The 18,937-nt window shown below is 35.4% G+C and overlaps 1 protein-coding gene across 1 annotated transcript; it reads left to right on the forward strand.

The window, feature by feature from the left end:
- Positions 1–1,031: 1,031 nt before the first annotated feature.
- Positions 1,032–18,842, forward strand: LOC145233500 (glutamine--fructose-6-phosphate aminotransferase [isomerizing] 2-like). Its single transcript, XM_080098235.1, has 19 exons — positions 1,032–1,142; positions 1,250–1,357; positions 1,866–1,976; positions 2,141–2,263; positions 2,378–2,436; positions 2,765–2,899; positions 4,360–4,421; positions 4,568–4,647; positions 6,158–6,272; positions 6,767–6,837; positions 9,078–9,199; positions 10,830–10,997; positions 11,266–11,378; positions 13,047–13,212; positions 13,740–13,854; positions 14,830–14,957; positions 15,713–15,880; positions 16,745–16,906; positions 17,330–18,842. The coding sequence occupies exons 1-19, from the start codon at positions 1,136–1,138 to the stop codon at positions 17,372–17,374; spliced, it is 2,058 nt and encodes a 685-aa protein (XP_079954361.1). The 5' UTR covers positions 1,032–1,135; the 3' UTR covers positions 17,375–18,842.
- Positions 18,843–18,937: the final 95 nt, after the last annotated feature.

Below are 18,937 nucleotides of genomic sequence, written 5' to 3' on the forward strand. Positions count from 1 at the left end.
TATTAATTGTTTATCTCAGTTGTAGAGAGTTGTAAATACAGTCTGTGCTGCTGTTTCACCAAGGCTTGATGAATTGGTTGCAAGATGCATGCAAGATAAAATAGGAAGTAAAGTGTAGTCATTAAAAAAATCTCTAAAACAATAGTTCCCAACCATGGTATATATACATCCGTCGAGGTAAATTTAACAGTTTATCTTGTGAACTAGTTATAGTTTAACGAGTCAAAGTTGGTTGAAAACCTCCGTACTGGCAAACACATTGCTCACAATTTCTACCGAATAGCAAAACATCCAAGAAATAAAACTTGCCGCATTTATGTAAACAGTTGCGTACTGCTGTGCTGTTATTGATTTTAGCTGATCCTTGTTTTCACTTATCAAAGTTATTTATAATTGAATTCCTTGTGTTTGTGGGGATTTGTAAACTATTTTGGTCGCTTTTTTAATTTTTTTTTTAAACACCGTGACATAAAAATCCTCGTTATACCGGTTTTTGTCACGCTACAACGAATATATACAGCAGCGTCTCTACTAGCCCCGTGGCAAGAGGCGTGAAGTGGGCAGGGCGATAGGAGCTGAACTTTGTTCGCAAAAAATCTTGGTTTACTTCGTTTCGGCGAACATTTTTTCTTCGCTACTCGAGAACACAAACGTGGAATCGAAAACGTTTCGCTTGTGACGTGCAGGTGTACAGGATATTATATATTTGCCGCATCCGTGGTGCAGCTTAAATGCTGGATTTTTGACTGTAGGTGCATCGGCTTACCAAGTATATAGGGCAATGTAGTTTGCTTGTAAATTAAACTAAATTGTTCGCAAAGGCAGCCATTTGAACTAGCTAAAGTTGTTGCAAAAACACGCATTGGTCAAGCTACATTGTATGTTTGCTCTCAGGCAAGCAAACATATTGGTATTGATTTACAATGGAAAGTCATAATAGCGTCAGTAGTAGTATATTTTCTGCTAGATAGTTGCTCATATATAGTTTCTGTTGTCATCAAATGAAAGCATGGCATTTTCTGTTGGGCATATGTTTAAAACTGTTGTTTTGGGTATTTAGGTATTTTACAACTGTGATTTTGGTAAATTATTATCACATTTTATTTGATCTTAACATCAGAAACATTTCTTCACTATGTGTGGTGAGTGTTTTGATTTTTACTTTCCAATCTTTCTTTGTTCTTAAATGCTGTACGTGCCTCGGTGAAAGAAAATACATGTTTTAAGTTTTGCCAAATTATTTTTGCAGGAATATTTGCTTACATCAACTATCGTACACCAAGAGACAGAAAATACATTATCGAAACACTTGTTAATGGTCTGAAGAGGCTTGAGTATCGGGGATATGACTCCGCAGGTTATTAACTGTATAAATTTATTTTGAAAATATGAAATGTATGCTTGTCAGTATTGGACAACCTTTGGCCAAATGCAGCTGCGGCTACAAATTTTGTGAATTTAATTTAGAAACAAAGTCCCTTGGCTCACTAATTGCTGTTGGTGAAATAAGAACCAGTAATAAGGCGAGGCCATTAATAGCTCAAAGTTTATTTACACCTGACTTATGCTATAGTGGATTTGTTTGTGTTTGTTGTATAGAATAGTCGTGTTAGTTGTATGATGTATATGCCTTTTGAAAAAAGAAAGAAAAAGAAAACTACACTGTGAATTACTGTTTCTGAGTCCAAATAGTTAGAATTTTACTTAGTTGACATATTGGTGTGTCTTGTATACATTACAAAAATATATTTTCAACTAAGAGTTTGATCAATGTATTTGTGTGTATGTATTCATTTTATTACACCTTTGTCAAGTAGAATCGCAAAAGTTAGCAAAACATATGAACGACAATGAATTTTTCTTAGGTATTGCATTCGATGGTCACAACTCACCACCCCAGGACACTGGCAAGTTGCCGGTGACATCTTTGATTAAACAACGGGGGAAAGTAAAGGCTTTAGAGGATAAAGTACAAAGTAAGTCAAGCTAAGTGCATAAAAAAAGGAACAAGTTTGGTTAATTTGACAGCTTGAATTAAACGTATAGTAGACATGATATGTTAATAAACATTTAGTTCAACCTGCAAAAACAAGTTATATGTTAATACCTAATGCTTCTTGTGCATATTGTTTTTCAACAGAGGAAAGTTTGAATGTGGAGGTAGAGTTTGAGACTCATTGTGGAATTGCACACACAAGATGGGCAACACATGGCGTTCCAAACTCAATAAACAGTCACCCTCAGAGATCAGACAATGACAATGGTAAGTGAAAAACACCCTCACTAAACTATTTTATACTTATCACATATATTGTCTTTCATCTGTGCACTTTATAAACAAGCAAATGATTTTTAAAACTTTTTGGATTATTTTCAGGTTTTGTTGTGGTTCACAATGGAATTGTCACCAACTATAAAACCATCAAAACATTTCTGGTAAGCCTGCAATATGGTGTGTAAACTGCATGTTTAAAGCCCCTTTGCCCCCACACTATATACAAAAATATGTAGTACGTTTGTCACATATTGGCATACAACAGTTGTAGAAAAATCTGTTTTCCTGTCTTGACAATTGTTGGCTGTTTTTGAGTACTGCTCTAGTAATTATATTTTTATCATGTGGCGATTAGCATTAGGTGTGCCTAACACTAATTGTATTGAAAACCATTGTCAGTGTTGGTATATGTCATCTGAAAGTTAACTTGGTAGTGTTTTGATATAGATGCTGGTGCAAAGTTTTATCCTGTTTTTGTTTTTTTCACAGGAGAGCCACAACTATGTGTTTGAGTCTGACACAGACACTGAAGTCATTGCGAAGTTAATCAAATACTTGTGGGATAATCGTGAGGAGGAAAACATAAGATTTTCTACACTTGTGGAAAGAGTCACAAAACAGCTGGTAAGCATTTTGGTCTTTCTGTTTGTAAACAACGTTTGCCTGTCTTTTCTATATGACCCAAACAAACAAGCAAATAAAGCTGTCAAAAAGTCATTTAGGTATGTTATTTTGAAAGTATGGTATTTTTAAGAACTTTTGTATGGCATTAAGTGCTAATATGTGTCTCAAAAATAATTTAAATCCATTTTGTAAACTTGTCACAGCACTATATAAGCTTTCTTTGTCGTGAGTTTCGTACTAACGTCACTTCACATATTTCCCGTCGGTGAATCATTCTTACTCATATGTTGTTCTACGTCACAGTGACGTTTTACCTCGCCTAATGCGCTCAACAGACTTTACGTAAGATAACAGTGTGGACATAATGCTGTTTGCCAAGCACTTGAATAAAATTCCTGATAGCACCAATCTCTTTAAAATAGGGGCGTTTCCTTCTAACTGTCAAGCAAATATTGAACAGTTGCATTACACAACAAGGCAAACATGTTAGTAGGTTCATTTAGAGCAGGGGCGTGCAACTGTTTATCGCAGTGGGCCACAACTTACAGTTAAAATATTGCTGAGGGCCAGACAATAAAGCAACACATACATTTTTTAAACAATTTATTTAATAGCCCTTAGAGTACTTTTGATCAATGGGATATCTGCTAACCTTATCGTAGAATAAATCTCAATATATTTACTGCACCTATAAATCACGTACTGAATCAATTGCTAGAAAGGCAGTTCTTTCATAATGCACACTATGATGCAACAAAGGGAATATTTCGTCACAGTGGATAAAACTTTATCACTATGTGAGGTTGTACAAAGTCAAAAATACCAGTGATGGTGTACAAATAGCAACATTCCATGCTCTATCAGTAAAAAGTATTGATAAGAATACTTTGAAGTCTGCGCGGGCCACAAAAATAGATGCCGCGGGCCGGACACTGGCCCGCGGGCCGTATGTTGCACGCCCCTGATTTAGAGGATAAGTATGTCATTAAAGGTGATTTATACATTGTTAAAAAGTTATGTGTTTTGTTGCACTTGTTTATTACCATTTATGTTGGTACATTGGGATTTTAATGAGAAAAACATTACCCTAGTTAGTGACCTTCATTTATTTAAGTGCATGTTGATGAATTGATATTATAAATATTGGTGCTGTATTGTCTACTCTAACCCCAAGTAGTATTGTCCCGAAATGAGTTACATTCAGTGGTGGGATTCAAATTTTTTGTCAGCCGGTTCTATCACAAATGTTATATTTTTCAGCCGGTTCTGTTACAAAATGTCCATTGACAGTAACCAGTGATGCTAACTGGTTCACTGATCTCATAAAATTTCGTAAGACGGTTCTATAGAAGCGGTGCGAACCGGCTGAATCCCACCACTGGTTACATCTATAGACAAATCTTCAAACATCATATTGATTTACTAGTTTTTACTTTTAAACATATTTTTGTTTTTTTTAGGAAGGTGCATTTGCACTTGCTTTCAAAAGTAATCACTTTCCTGGACAATGTGTTGCGACCAGGTAAGGCTTTATATACTCTTTTTTGTGTTCTCTGCTCTAGCTTTTTAGGCTTCAAATGTGACCCTGCAACAAATATTTCGTAAACAAGCTCAATATACCTCTGCCTTTGTCTGTTAAACCCTAAACATCCTGTCTTTGCTAATCAGGCGGGGAAGTCCTTTGCTAATCGGTGTACGAAGCAAGTCAAAATTGTCAACTGATCATATTCCAATTCTGTACAGTTCATGTAAGTTACTAGCATGGTAAAACATACTAAGATTTTGCTTTTCATTGTTGTCTGTATGCATGAGTCGGTGTCAATGTTGTAACTAACTGTATTGTACCGCATGCCTTTTCTGACCATACTAATATTGCATCGAATGCTAGTACTAAAATTTGTTAGATGTTCTATATTTAAGACTTACAACTAAATTCGCTGATTGAATGTTGTACTACTATATTGAATGTGTTATTCTGTGAGTGGTTTCTTCATTTTTAGCAGTTGAATGTTATTCCATGAAGAAACATTGTATGACCAACATGTGGCACAATCTGTAAATTATGAAAAAGAGACTAATTTTAGTATTACACATTTTAGAAACACATTAGTATGATCTACATTGTAGCACTGCATATAGTAGATATTAGTAAAATGTTATAGTTCTTAGCTGTACATATTATTACATTGGTATCATTGCTTGCAGTATTCTTTGTTTGGAATTCAGTATTATGTGCAAAATTGTTATTTAATCAATTTTTGTTTTCTTACTCGACAAACGTCAAATGTAATGGAGTCTGTGTTGTTTTCTAAAACTTTTCAAGCTAGTCCATGATATGTTTTTTACTTGATGGTTGTGTAAATGTTTGCCTCAGACAGCGAACAGCGTAGATCTAGTTCAACTGGTGGGATGCGTCGTTTAAGCGAATTTCTTAGAGCGGCCAACCCAGCAAAGGGCACATGCAGATCGACTAAGCCTTGTGAAAACAACACAGAAGGCACCGAGCTTGGTAACTCGACTGCATGGCAATAGTCTCTTGCAACAATCCCATCTTATAGCTTCCTTATACATGACAAAACGCAACATTTTTGTCTTAAATGACAAAATCATCTGAAAAACTGTAATTTGCTGAAACTGTGGAACTGCTGTGCCAATAGTTTCTCACAAAGTGTAAAGGAAATGTGTTTTTACCATCTGCATTTCTAAACTTTGTAATTGCTTAACTTTGAGTCATCAAACTGTAATTTAATGCATCTCATTGTATTGCTGCAATCGGAGCTACCAAAGTCCAATGTGTGTGTTTTTCTGATTAAATTAGTAATTCTTATGTGTTCTTATATTTGTAAATTTGAATTGCCTTTTTGCATAGTTTCATTACTATCCAGTGTCCAATTTTGTTTTCAAACCTCTTTGTTCTAAACTAAAGTGTCAGTATAGTTTCAAAAATTCTTGTCATATTTATGAATCTTTAAGTGTGTGCATGTAGTTTGTGTCAGTGTTGGAATGGAAAAAATTGTAGTTGTTGTAACAAAGAATCATTTAAAGTTGTCAAAATAATGTTTTACTAATTCAAATTTTCTTGACTAATTTGCTTGGCTTGAACCTTTCTCAAAGACTATGTATTTCGATTTCTTGCCTAGTCGGTCTTGTATGCTTAAGAACTAGGCCCTGTAACACACATCCATGTAATTGACTTTGTTAGCATGTTGACTTGAAAATGGCTGTTGGTTGTTAACTCCATGCCCCTTGATTCCACAGCTCAGTCTAATCTCACCAGTTTGAAGATGGGGAGGCTCAACAGTATGACAGAATTGGTTTCTCAGGGGGCCCAGGAAGGCGATGGAATTGAATTCTTTTTTGCCTCAGATGCCAGGTAAGTTGTCAAGGCGTAAAATATTCCTTGTTTGTCAGTTGTGTGTCTGTATGTACATGTGAAATATTAGCTTAACTTCCTGTGGAATTTTGAATGTCAAGTGAAGAGGTTAAGGTAATAAACCTTTATGTATTAAACCCCAATGAGTTCATGGAAAAACGCTAGCAGGTGGTATAATAATAAAGGCCATAAAATACAAAGTGATAAAATTGGACTGTTAAAATTGTTCATGTGACTACATTTATTTACAAAAGTTGTAAAACGTTAACCTTTCCACCTTTAAGTTTTGTATAAAACCCCAATGAATTTGAGAATAGGCAACAACAGGTGTTTAAACAATTATGCTAATTAAAGATAAAAGTGTGTTTTTTAAGAACCATTTTTGTACACAAGGTTTTAAAAGCTGTAAAATGCATTATTTTTTTCAGGTTTTGTACGTATATTAGATAGAAATAACTGTAACAGTGGTGTAAACAACAATTTATTTATTTTAGTGCCATCATCGAGCATACAAACCAGGTGATCTTCCTTGAAGATGATGATGTGGCCGCTGCAGTGGATGGAGGTATGAAATATTTTCTGTTAAATTTATATTTCTCTTTACACTAAAATTAGAAGTTTTTACGCTTATGTACAGCAAGAAATACTTCTAACTCTGTCCAACTTCTGTTTGGATAAAAATTTTTGGTCAAACATACAGCGCTTGTAGATGCCTGATGGTTCTTATAGCTGTAAGCAGTGGTGGGATTCAATTTTTTTATGTCAGCCGGCTCTATCACAATAGTCATATTTTTCAGCCGGTTCTGTCACAAAAAGTTTATTGACAGTAACCAGTAATGCTTACCAGTTAGCTGATCGCATAAAAATTCGTGAGATGGTTTTACAGAACCAGTGCGAACCGTTTGAATCCTACCACTGGCTGTAAGGTATTTTGGTAGCACTACTGAAAATTTATTTTTTAGTCCAGTTTATGTTCTGCAGTTGGTACTCACAAATTCCAATTAGGTCCAATTTCTAATTTATTGCTACATATCTGGATTCCTCCCTTGTTAGGTCTCAGACATTTAGCCAACAAAAGTCAAGTAAAAGGTCAATATACATTGGGCAAAGTTTAATCTTGACAAACACTAGTGTAGGTCATTCCCACACTTGACCAATATTAATAAAATTCTCAGATATGTATGATGTATTTTTATTAATCCTTTTGACATGCAGTACAAAAGTAAAGAATAAGATACCGTTTTATCTATTTTTTTACATTTATCTTATTGTTTTAATTGCCAAGTTTTTAACACACCTTAGACATCAAAAGCTTCCAAAGGATTACAACTTTTACTATGTGCCCCAAAGTTAAAGGCAACCATGAGTCTTATACTATGTTTAATTAAGGAGTTTTTCTTGTGAAGAGTTGAAAAATATCCAAAATCAGTAGTCTGTTTTCTTTAAGCTTGTATTAAGCCAGGTAGTTCCAGTACTGTGGCACACAAATTTATGTTTTTTCAACTGGTAAAACATTAATGGCATGGAAAGCAGTTGTCAATATTAGCTCCATTAACAACATAGCTATGTTTTGAAAGGTAGTCTAGGCTTTTAATGATGACATGCATTTGAATGTAGCACTTGGGAGTCAGATGTGGAACACTAGATATATATTAAATATATTCATGTTGCAATCTTGTCTGGATGTTTTGTAGAATGTGTTTGCATATATGTTGCATGACCATTTGTTTTCTCATGCAAATAACTAAAGTTCTTAGTACTGCAAGCCAAGCAATCATAAAGTTAAAAATATAAAGTTGTTGATGGTCACAAAGTGGTAGTATAAAAGGAGCCCTGATGAAGTATGCAACTGACAATAGTTTTTCATCATCGATTGTAACAAAACAGTGCTCCAGTTTGTTATTGGATTCAAAGGAATAAACAGTCTTTATGGTTAAAACAAAGAAAGTGTTTTTACAACACATTGTTACCATAGCCACTGTAGTCAAGGCAGGTGTGTTTTGATAGTACCGAAACTCATATGAGTACTGTTTGCAAACGTTTTAAGTCGTTGAAGCAAAAACTAATCCAGTACTGTACTGTCAAAATATGTGTGTATATTCAGTAGGGATTGCTACAGATTTTAACATAATTTCTTTAGCCCACCATGGCAGTATTTGTTGACAGTAGACCAAAATAGTCAGAAGGGAGTCCTAAAAAGTGAGTTGTACCACCGTTTTTCACATAGGTCTGAAAACAAATTTACATCAGCTAGTATTGCATCTAAAGTATTGCATTTCTTGCCAAGTTAGCAGTGCATGTGTCTTTAAAATCTTAAAGGTAACAAGTTCACAATTAAAACAGTTATTTTGAAACCAATAAAGTGGATTATAGTGCTCTTTTAGTTTGTTTTTAATTCAATTTAGTGTTGTACAGATGTACACTGATAGCAGGTCTTTGTTGTTTTGAAAGATACCAATGACAACAAAATTTGTAAAATAACTGTATTCAAATTGGACAAGAAAATTAGTACTTTTGATGTGTGTGTATTCTGACAATCTTTGTGCTTGAGGTTTTGGAAAACTTTGGGGTTTTTATAACTTTAGAAACAAAATGTTGTTTTATAACTTTAGAAAGGTTGGGAACCATGTCTAAAAGTTTTTGTAACAAATGAAATGCGTTTCCTGTCCTGCATATCGATTCTCATACATACGCACAGGAAATAGCATCATAGCATGTTTCTGAAATTTGTCCTGTGTTTTAATATGGAACTATACCGTAAAACGGTTTTCAAGCTGAAGAAAGTATAAATGTTTTTTAATTCAGGCTTGAGTATTCATCGCCTCAAAAGAGGCAAGGACGACGAAGCTACGTCACGAGCGGTTATGTCACTGCAAATGGAAATGCAACAAATCATGAAAGGCAACTATTCATCGTTCATGCAAAAGGTAAAATAGTTCAGTTTTTTAGGCCTTACTTTGTAGTGGTTGTTGGTTACCTTACCTTATCAGATATTCCCTGAACAAATTTGCGTACTTGCACACAATCAACTTTGAAGTGTTTGCTTTATTAACCTGGCTGATACGCGTAAACCGCATTTGACGTTTCAAATCCATTTATCAAAGACTTAGCAAACAGCTATTACTCCTGACACGTACTTGTATAGCTTTACGAACCCTTTTCAGCTAGAATTCATTAATTATGTTCATTTTTTTATATTATGCTTGTTGCATAAAAAAAACTTCGGACAAAGTAGATAAGTTGTATTGCAAACGAAATTGAGAAATTGTAAAATAATTTCGGTTAGTCTTTGGAATCCACCAGTTTTAGGTAATTGATTTTGAAATGAACTATCCTTGCACTGATTTTTTGAGCCCAAACCTTTATCAAAGCCAATAAATTGTAAAATTTTACACATGTAATGCTATTTTAATAAATCAAGATCGGCGTTGTTTAAGCTATTTTCTATACTGTCTATTAACGGCTTGTTTAATCAATGACTTGTAAAAACAAGATCTTAGCCTGCTTTATTGAAATCCAAGTTTTGCCTATTAGGGGTCAAATTCCATTTCCAAGTATATATTTCTGCTTCCTCGTATCAAATACTCAATGACGATTACCTTCCTTGTTATCCAGTCATTAGTGTTTAAACAGTAATTAACGTCGGCCTGCAAGCTAACAAACACCCCTTTCTCACAAAGGCCGCATTCTAAAAACCCCAATCGATTATGACGTCATAGAGCGTTCGCCGGTCTTGCTACGTTTAGTACAAGTAATGAATGTTAACTGGTTTTAGTTTTCCAATATATGCTAATAATAAGCTTAAAACATTGTTTATTGAACAAGGGGCACGCACTTTGAAACTGTGGTTTATATAAGCATGAAAAACTTTATCAGTGCATAAGTGTTGCAAGTCTTTCTGTTATATTTCTTGTGACAGTTGCACGTTTACTCAATGTAAACATACAAAAGTTTTGAAAATTCTTAAATAACAATAGTAAAGCAATAGAGCACATATAGCAATAAGGCCTTATTGGTTCAAATACGACGCGCTTAAAATGTGTCCAGAAATGTGACTAACAAATTCGCTACATCGATATTCTGTCTTTTGTGAAATAAAATTGTTAGTTCAATATAACAAATAATATACTTTAAAAAACTGTTTTCTCAGTTTAAGTTGTGCACCCGTTACTTAAACAACCGTATGGCTGTTAATATGTTTACCGAAACGGTGACTTCTTTTGGAAAGTACCGTATGAAACTTGGATAACGTGTTATGACGCCGCAATGGTGGTTGTGGTTTTAAGTTCTAGCGTCTGTTTGCACAATGCCCGATATAGTTAAGTGTTTCTACGTACTCCCGGTATCGAAACTCATAGTGTGGCTTTTAACTTTTCTACAATTATCCTAAAAAACGAAATAACAGAGACTTGGTAAAAAACAGTCATCTCTTGAAAGTGTACACTTTGTTGACATTTTTACCTATACTAAAACCTTTAAACCTCTATATATCAACAGCTCAATAGTCTTGATAGTGCTTATTGCCACGTTTTTTAAACATTTTGACCTCTTTTGCAGGAAATCTTTGAACAGCCAGAATCAGTGGTGAATACCATGAGAGGGAGAATGCTCTGGGATGAACGACGAATTGTTCTCGGAGGACTTATGGACCATATTAACGAGATTAGAAGATGCCGTCGTATTATTTTCATTGCCTGCGGAACCAGTTACCATTCAGCTGTGGCTGTAAGTTGCAGTTGAGATTTTTCTCGTACATTTTCGTTAAATTATTGATTTAAAACCAAGCATGCATAGAATCAAGTTTGTTTAAATACTAAAAAACATTTTGCATCATTAATACACCTAATCAATTAAAAATATTCTATAAAAACGTTAGGTTTTAGCTTACAACAGTTTTTTGGGGGTTTTTATGGCTAAATTCCATCTTAAAAAAAACTTTCAAATTTTTTTCTGATGCGTTGATAAATAGTCATGTGCTATTTTTACGTCATAGACACGCCAGCTGATCGAAGAAATGACGGAGTTACCGGTCATGGTTGAGTTGGCATCCGATTTTCTCGACAGACAAACTCCAATTTTCCGTGATGACGTTTGCTTCTTTATCAGGTAACCAAACTTATTTTTAAACTTTGATTCCAAAAGATTACTATGTTGTAGTTCGCAACAGTCGGTCAGTTTGTCGTTGGATTTAAGTATTACCGTTATCCAGATAAATTGTTACGTTTAATTCATTTTTATCAAACTATTGGTAACTAAACATTACAATTATGTTCGGTGATAGAGATTAGGAATTGTCATATTTCCAAGGTAATGACAAAAAAGATCAGTACAAACTTGGGGCAGAAATACTTATCCCAAATTTATAAATGTATAGGGAAAACAAAATGTAAAAATCCACTGTTGAGATTCTACAGTTTACTATTTACTTGTTTGAGATTGGTAAGTCGAGCCGGGCTTTTAGGGTCTAACTCTAATAGTTCGAATTCGGCCCGGTTTAGGACCTTGGTTTAAACAGAACGAGTTCGGTTTGGGCCTGTCTTTGCACTCGGGCTTATGTGTGTTGTACTTTTATTAACTTTGGGACCTTGTTTTACAAACGGCATTCAAGCTATAGTACTCCGGTCTGCAGTTCTGGTTTGTGTATCTCCAAACCAAAGATTGGCACTTTAAAGTTTAAACCGATAAAACTAGCCATCAGGACTTGCCAACTGGTGGCATATCCGCGCATTAACATCAATACAACGGCTTCAAATTACCACAGATATTATCGGGTAACACGCTACCCACAATTTCGTTACGCCGCGCTGCGTTTTCACACAACGAAAAATATTTTTACGTGGTTATATCGAGTGCACCTGAATAGCTCGACACGCAAAAGGACACTTATGTGCGACGTGGCAATCTTTTCATCAAACTTCGCTTTTCTTCGTTTAGAAGTAGTTGGGCCAAATCCGGGTTAGAACAGGATATGCTTTGCTGAACAAACTTTTGAATATCCCAATACTCATATGGTTTTGCTGTGGCGAATTTCGCGGTGGTTAATGTTATTGATTAAGAACAACGTTTGTACATTTTTTGTACTTAAGAATCATTAAATATTCCGACATATTCATTACTTTAATAATATATAAAGTTGGTGTACGTTGGACCAAAAACAATATGAGTTTTCTTCAATATGATTGGGTAACTGTCCTTAAAGTAAAAGTATTGTGACAAATCATGCTTTTTAACATCTTTTGTTACTCACATTCTTTCTTGTCATTTATATTGGTTATATATGTGTCCTTACAGTTAAGACTAACAAAGCGTTTAACTAATTGGGACGTACCTTACACATCTGATTAAAACTGGTCATCGTGATATTTTACAAGTTTTGTAAACCAAGTCTTGCAAAGAAAAAGCGTTATGTCTCCAGTTGTACCAAATACTGTATGGTACCGCGTAAATTGTATCTTAACACATTGTTTAACACGGTAACGCGGTTTTAATGAACGTAAATCTATTTGTTAACAAAATGATCATTCTTTGACGGTTTGGGCTATTCGGGTTGGTGTGTGGTTTGTGATTAAAACAGCATTTTATTCTGATATCAGATATCCTTTCTGGGCTTATATCACATACGGCACCATGCAGTACATCATTCAGTATTATGTAGCGTTTAGTTCAACTCTGCTGTGACTTTAAGTTGCCAAAAAAACTTTCGAATGACCAAAAATGTGTGCTGACTTTCAAGCAGATATGTTATTAACCATTATGTATCTTAACATTTTACAGTCAATCCGGCGAGACGGCCGACACCTTGATGGCCCTGCAATACTGCAAGAAACGTGGCTCGTTAAACGTCGGGGTCACCAATACTGTTGGCAGTTCCATCTCTCGTCTCACAGACTGCGGTGTTCACATTAATGCTGGCCCTGAAATCGGCGTGGCTAGCACCAAGGTGTGAAAATTTATATGATACTTCGTGCAGTTTGGCTAAAGCTGCAACTTTGTGTATTTTTTTATTCGTCCAGCACCAAGCATGGTGTATCATAATGGGCCCCAACAATTATTCTACTGTTTTTAATTATGGCCCCTTACCTAAAAGGGTTACCTATTGTTTTCATTTGTTTTGTTTTTCTGTATCACGCAAGTTTTCCCCCAGTTGACCTATTGGTTTACCCATAGCCTTGAAATTTTTAAGTTGTGTACTTGCTACAATAATTCTTTATATTTTACTTCATAAGTTTTAGTTCAATTCACTTATTCTTTTAGCCTTTTTGACTCCAGAAATCGTTTTTAGGTTTGCAGGCCTTTTAAGTCGAAAATACAGCCCCTATAGCGCTGAATTTTAAAATAGGTTGGTTGACCAAATTTATACGAGTCCTTAATGTAACTTTTTGGAACTGCTTAAAAGGCCTGTCCTATAAAGAATTGATGGTGCTTTCTGCGAAATATACTTCTGATCCGTGACTTTGTACTTTCTAGGCGTACACCAGTCAGTTCGTGGCCCTCGTTATGTTTGCCTTGATTATGTCTGAGGATCGAGTTTCAAAGAAAAACCGCTACGACGAGATATTGTCCGGACTCAAGGATTTACCAGGTACGTTGCCACAGCAATACGACTATAAAATCATACATAAAGAGTATTATAAAAGGTTAAAATCGATTTACGGTTTAAACAGAAATGATCGACTCGGATGAGTTAAAAGAATAAAGATTGTGGCGGAAAAAGCAATGTTTAAACCAGGGGTGGGCAACCTGCGGCCCGCGGGCCACATGCGGCCCTTGATTAAAGGTTGTGCGGCCCGCAGAGACACTTGGATTTCAAATGTACTGGCAAACGAGTCCAATTATTGTATACTTTTGACCAGATTAGTGCGCCTGGTGCTATTTTTCTGCGACCTGACAGAATGCTGCGAGAATCAAATGCGAATTTTACTTGTAGTAAGGCATTTTTGGTATACAACGAAGTAAAATCACCTTTGTGTGATATAAAGGTGCGGCCCGCGATCTAATGATTGCAATTGTATTTGGCCCCACAGTGACAAAGGTTGCCCACCCCTGGTTTAAACAGTTACTTATTATGTGGTCTGCATAATTAACCGAATGTTTGCTAGTTTTGTAGTCCAATGATTATTATTATACTGCTATAGATGTTAAAATTACTGTTGCAAATTTCAGGTTGTTCCTTTTAAACTATTTTCGCTGTAATCGCGTGGTTCTTATGTCTTGAACTAAGTTATGTTCCAGAAAGGCCAAATTTGCTGTTGATTAAAGTGTTTTGTGCATATTATTATTTTCGCCTCTGAATTTTAAAAGACCACGCCTATTTCAACGAATTTCTAGATATATTTGACATTTCGCGTCTATTTATACCCGTGAGTTTTCGCAGTCAAAATTTATTTGTAACACACTTTTCCGCATACCTTAAAGCAGTTGAACTACAATTTTTGCTGTGATCAGTAATAAGAAATACGTTTTGTTAAGATGACAAAAATAGCAATCGTTCAAAAGTTTTTAGTAACAATACATTTACTGTATAAGTGTTAACTTGCTATTTTACTTTGTGATGCAGAAAAGATCAAAGAAGTATTGGCACTTGATGACGAGATCAAGAAGCTCTCTGAATGTTTGTACATGAAGAAATCCCTGCTCGTAATGGGAAGAGGATTCAACTTCGCTACATGCCTTGAAGGAGCGTTGGTTAGTGCCCAATGAATTTTGTACACTTCATTTCTCTTATTTGTGTTAAAATCACGCCGACTTGTTGTGTGATTTATTTGTCACGGTAATTAAACAAGCAACAAATCAATCAAAAAATTCTTAAGTTGATTTTTGTACAAAATTATCGAGCCGGGTTCGGACTACGTTTATGTCGGAAAGTCTGAAAAACGGGCTTAAATCTAGCCCAGTTTCACTTGACACATGATTTGTACCACGAAATCCACAACGTATGGGCTTAACAATCGAGTTGAGAGCCGGGTTTACAACTGGACATCATGTTTTATTCATTACATTTGGCCCAAATTAGTTGGTCAACAACCTCTTTTGTGACATTTTCACAATATATTATGTCTATAAACCCTTTTTTTAAAACCCACTTAGCCTGAAAGATCTTAATTTCAATATAACGATATGGCATTATTAAAATCAGATCTCAAGGCTTTTTTCAAATACACGCAAGACCGCGAAGCCCACTTTGAAACCATTATCCGGTGCTTGTCATCCTAAACATTTTTACACTTTACATATCAGAATCCCAATTTAATTGAATATAATAATCACGATTTCTGGCAATGCACACTGGTTTGATCTTGGAGGTCTCATGAGTGCAGCTGGTAACAAGACACTGACTGTATGGGCCAGTGTAGCTAGATTACTACACTTTTTGGGAGTAACAGGTTGAAAAGCCACACGTTTATAAACATATTGTAACAAATCTCTATGTTGCGATGCAGAAAATCAAGGAGATAACTTACATGCACAGCGAAGGAATACTGGCAGGGGAATTGAAACACGGACCTTTGGCTCTTGTTGACGACTCAATGCCGGTGCTTATGGTGATAGCAAAGGATCACGTTTACAACAAAGTCCAGAACGCCCTCCAACAAGTCGTGGCCCGTCACGTAAGTTTGTTGTGCAGTAAAGTGTTCTGGAAAGTGTCTGTGGGATGTTTGAATAACCGAAAATAGAAGTTGAACTGAACTTGTGTTTCGTATTGTTGTACCATTGGTGCTGTGAGAAAACAAGAAATAAGGTTTGATTTTGGAAAGTTTAATAATAGCCTCTGTTCAAATAAACTCCTTTCCTGGAACGTTATTATTTGTCTTGATAAACTCCTTGTTTTGATATTGAACATGAATTCTGCTCGCTGTGTCGTCATAGGGTATACATGAAATATTTTTTACTAGGGATGGGTCGAGCGGAACCAGAACCCTAATACTCGGTACCGAGCATCACTGTTTTTGATGCTCGGTGCTCGGCCGAGCAGTTGCACGAACTGACCTGAGCATTTAAATTTGCATTTTCATGCCCTGCTAACATATGAAACTAGTGTTGTAAAGGGTTTCTATGAACAAAAACGAGTGATTTTTCAAATATACTAGATGAAAAAACGAACATTTGCAGTTTTGGCACATCCCTAAATTTTTACTACCAAATGTACTTGCTGACTCAGCAATTATTGCTCCGTTGCACCACCTACCGCAAGTTCCCAAACCAGCGTGTTGTGAGTTCCTGTGTTAGTAGCTCTTAAACATGTTAGAGTCAAACAAAACATGTTCCAGTACAGAGGCATTTATTCAAAATAATATAGTTTTTCAATATGGCCTATGTATCCGATACAAATCAAATCGACCTTCTGGCCGAAACTGGGATTGTATTAAAAAAGAGTATTTTCCGAAAATTCTTGTGTTTGACCCCAACAAATCTGAACTGCTTTTTTCCACGATATCCAAAACCTTGTTGATCAACCAATATTCAATTTTTAGGGTCGTCCTATTATTGTTTGCGAGAAGGATGACACAGAATGTGAGAAATATGCTTCAAACTTGCTCCGTATTCCACACACTGTCGATTGCTTGCAAGGAATTCTGACAGTCATTCCACTACAGCTTTTGTCTTTTCATATTGCCCAACTTAAGGGCCTTGACGTAAGTAAACATATCTAGGAGTTATGAGCAGGACAAAACAGTGTTCAGTTTGGGCACTGTTTTCTCGAAAAGGCTGTACTTGATTCGAAATGTTGAGTTTAAAAATATCGGAATAATTAAATGTAAGGTATTGTTTTAGAACTATAAAGGTTTGAGCAACAAACGAATAGCTTAAATTCAAAATATAACACTTTGTTCAATAATGACTTTTACCTAAAAAATTTTGTCTTTCACAAAAAACAAACATAAAAAAACATATTTAGTGTTGTTGCCTCATACTTTAGTTACCACCTATTTAGTTGATAGTTATCTACCTTTAACTATCTGTAATTATATTACTAGGGATGTAAGCATGGGTCAAGTTTTCGACAAGAATTTGGTTTTATCAGTGCCCAATTAAAATACTGGACATTTTGTTTTTAGGTCGATTTTCCCCGAAACTTGGCCAAGTCCGTTACAGTCGAATGAACATTCCTGCTTTCCCAGTCCTTTTCAATTCCCATCAAAAGTAGCAATGGAAAGTCTATTTTTTTACGAAACCCGCTTCTTAAACACAAACTTCTAGGATTTTATTTTTTGATCCACTGTCAAAACAACGAATACTCTAACTAGACAGAACAGCCATGACATACTTAAAATGAATTAGCTTTTAAAACTGTTCTTGAATCCTACGTTTGAATATGCGCTGGATGGCGCCAAACGGTTAAAGTTTTAATTACCAGTGGGATGTAGATAAAATTTCGGTGCTGTTTGGCACCCCTGTTCTGGTCAGAAAGCATAAGTTCATAAATGCTCATGTCTTATTACAATCTCGAGCATTATGTGTGTCGGACAGGTGCAATACAGCATTAACGTCATACACTTACCAAAGTGGTATTTTTCTATTGTTTCAACAAACTTTGTGAATATAAGCTAGAGTTATTTTGTATTATATGGGTAGCTTTTCGTTGCTTTATTTTTCATGTTGGTTTGTTTCTTGCTCTATAACAGCGCTTCAAAACAGCGCAGTGCTTGTGTAGAAGTAGAATAGTAAATTTTCTGTACGTCTTCAACTTGAAGTTACTGCTGCACTATCAGCATAGTAAAAAAACAGTTGAAATGAATAGCCTACCTCGATATAAAGAAAAACGTGTATCGCTGTTTATACACTTCGATATGGCAACTTATGCGATTATCGCTATGTTGGCTAAAAGTAGGGTTGTTTCTGTGTTAATTTACACAGCCCATTTTCTGAACGTTATATTGCATCAAATTGACAAAAATATAGAATTTAATTTCTTACTAGGAAAGAGGTTATTTGCCTGAACAATTGTTTTCGGTTATACCTATCCACGCTTTTTGTATGTTTTGGTTTAAACTTAAGCGAAGGACCGAAAAAATGTTTCTTAACGTTTTCTTTCGTATCAAAGTTTCTCAAAATTAGATTTAACGTCGTTGAAATGTTTCATTTACGTGGGGCAAAAGTTTTAAAAAAAGTAGCAATTCTAACCCTTGACAGGACTACCGGAAAATACAACAAATACATCGGTCTATATCTATCAAATAAGAATGAAGATTATTTAGGTTTTATTGTAGTTTAACTTTTGTTATGTCAAAAACAATACCTGCTATTTTTTGCAGTCCTAAGACGTTTGTTACGTCGACTAGGCCTAAAAACATTTTTGGTTGCTATTCTGTAAATTTTGTCACCAAATTTCATACTCACAGCACGTAACTCATTTTACATCCAATCCGCCATTTCCTTCGCTTGTTGTTTGTCAAAACAAATATTCATGTCCTTTGCTTATCTGCACTATCTTTGTGTTGTCACTTATTTTGTTGTATTATAGTCTTCGTGTAGTTTGTCGGGTCCAGCTTATATCTCGTAAGTTTTGCATGCAGTAGTATACATAAGCGAGATTTATAATAAAATTTGTATCGTTTTTGTGCAACCTTATTTTTTCGTCTGTTTCAAAGCTCTTAAAAAGTTCTTAAGACATTTGTTGTGGAACCCGTGGAACAGAAAAGCGGCGTTTGGAAAGTGGTTTGTTT

Source organism: Phallusia mammillata, chromosome 6 (assembly GCF_965637545.1).
Source record: "Phallusia mammillata chromosome 6, kaPhaMamm4.hap1.1, whole genome shotgun sequence".
Classification (NCBI taxonomy): Eukaryota; Metazoa; Chordata; class Ascidiacea; order Phlebobranchia; family Ascidiidae; genus Phallusia; species Phallusia mammillata.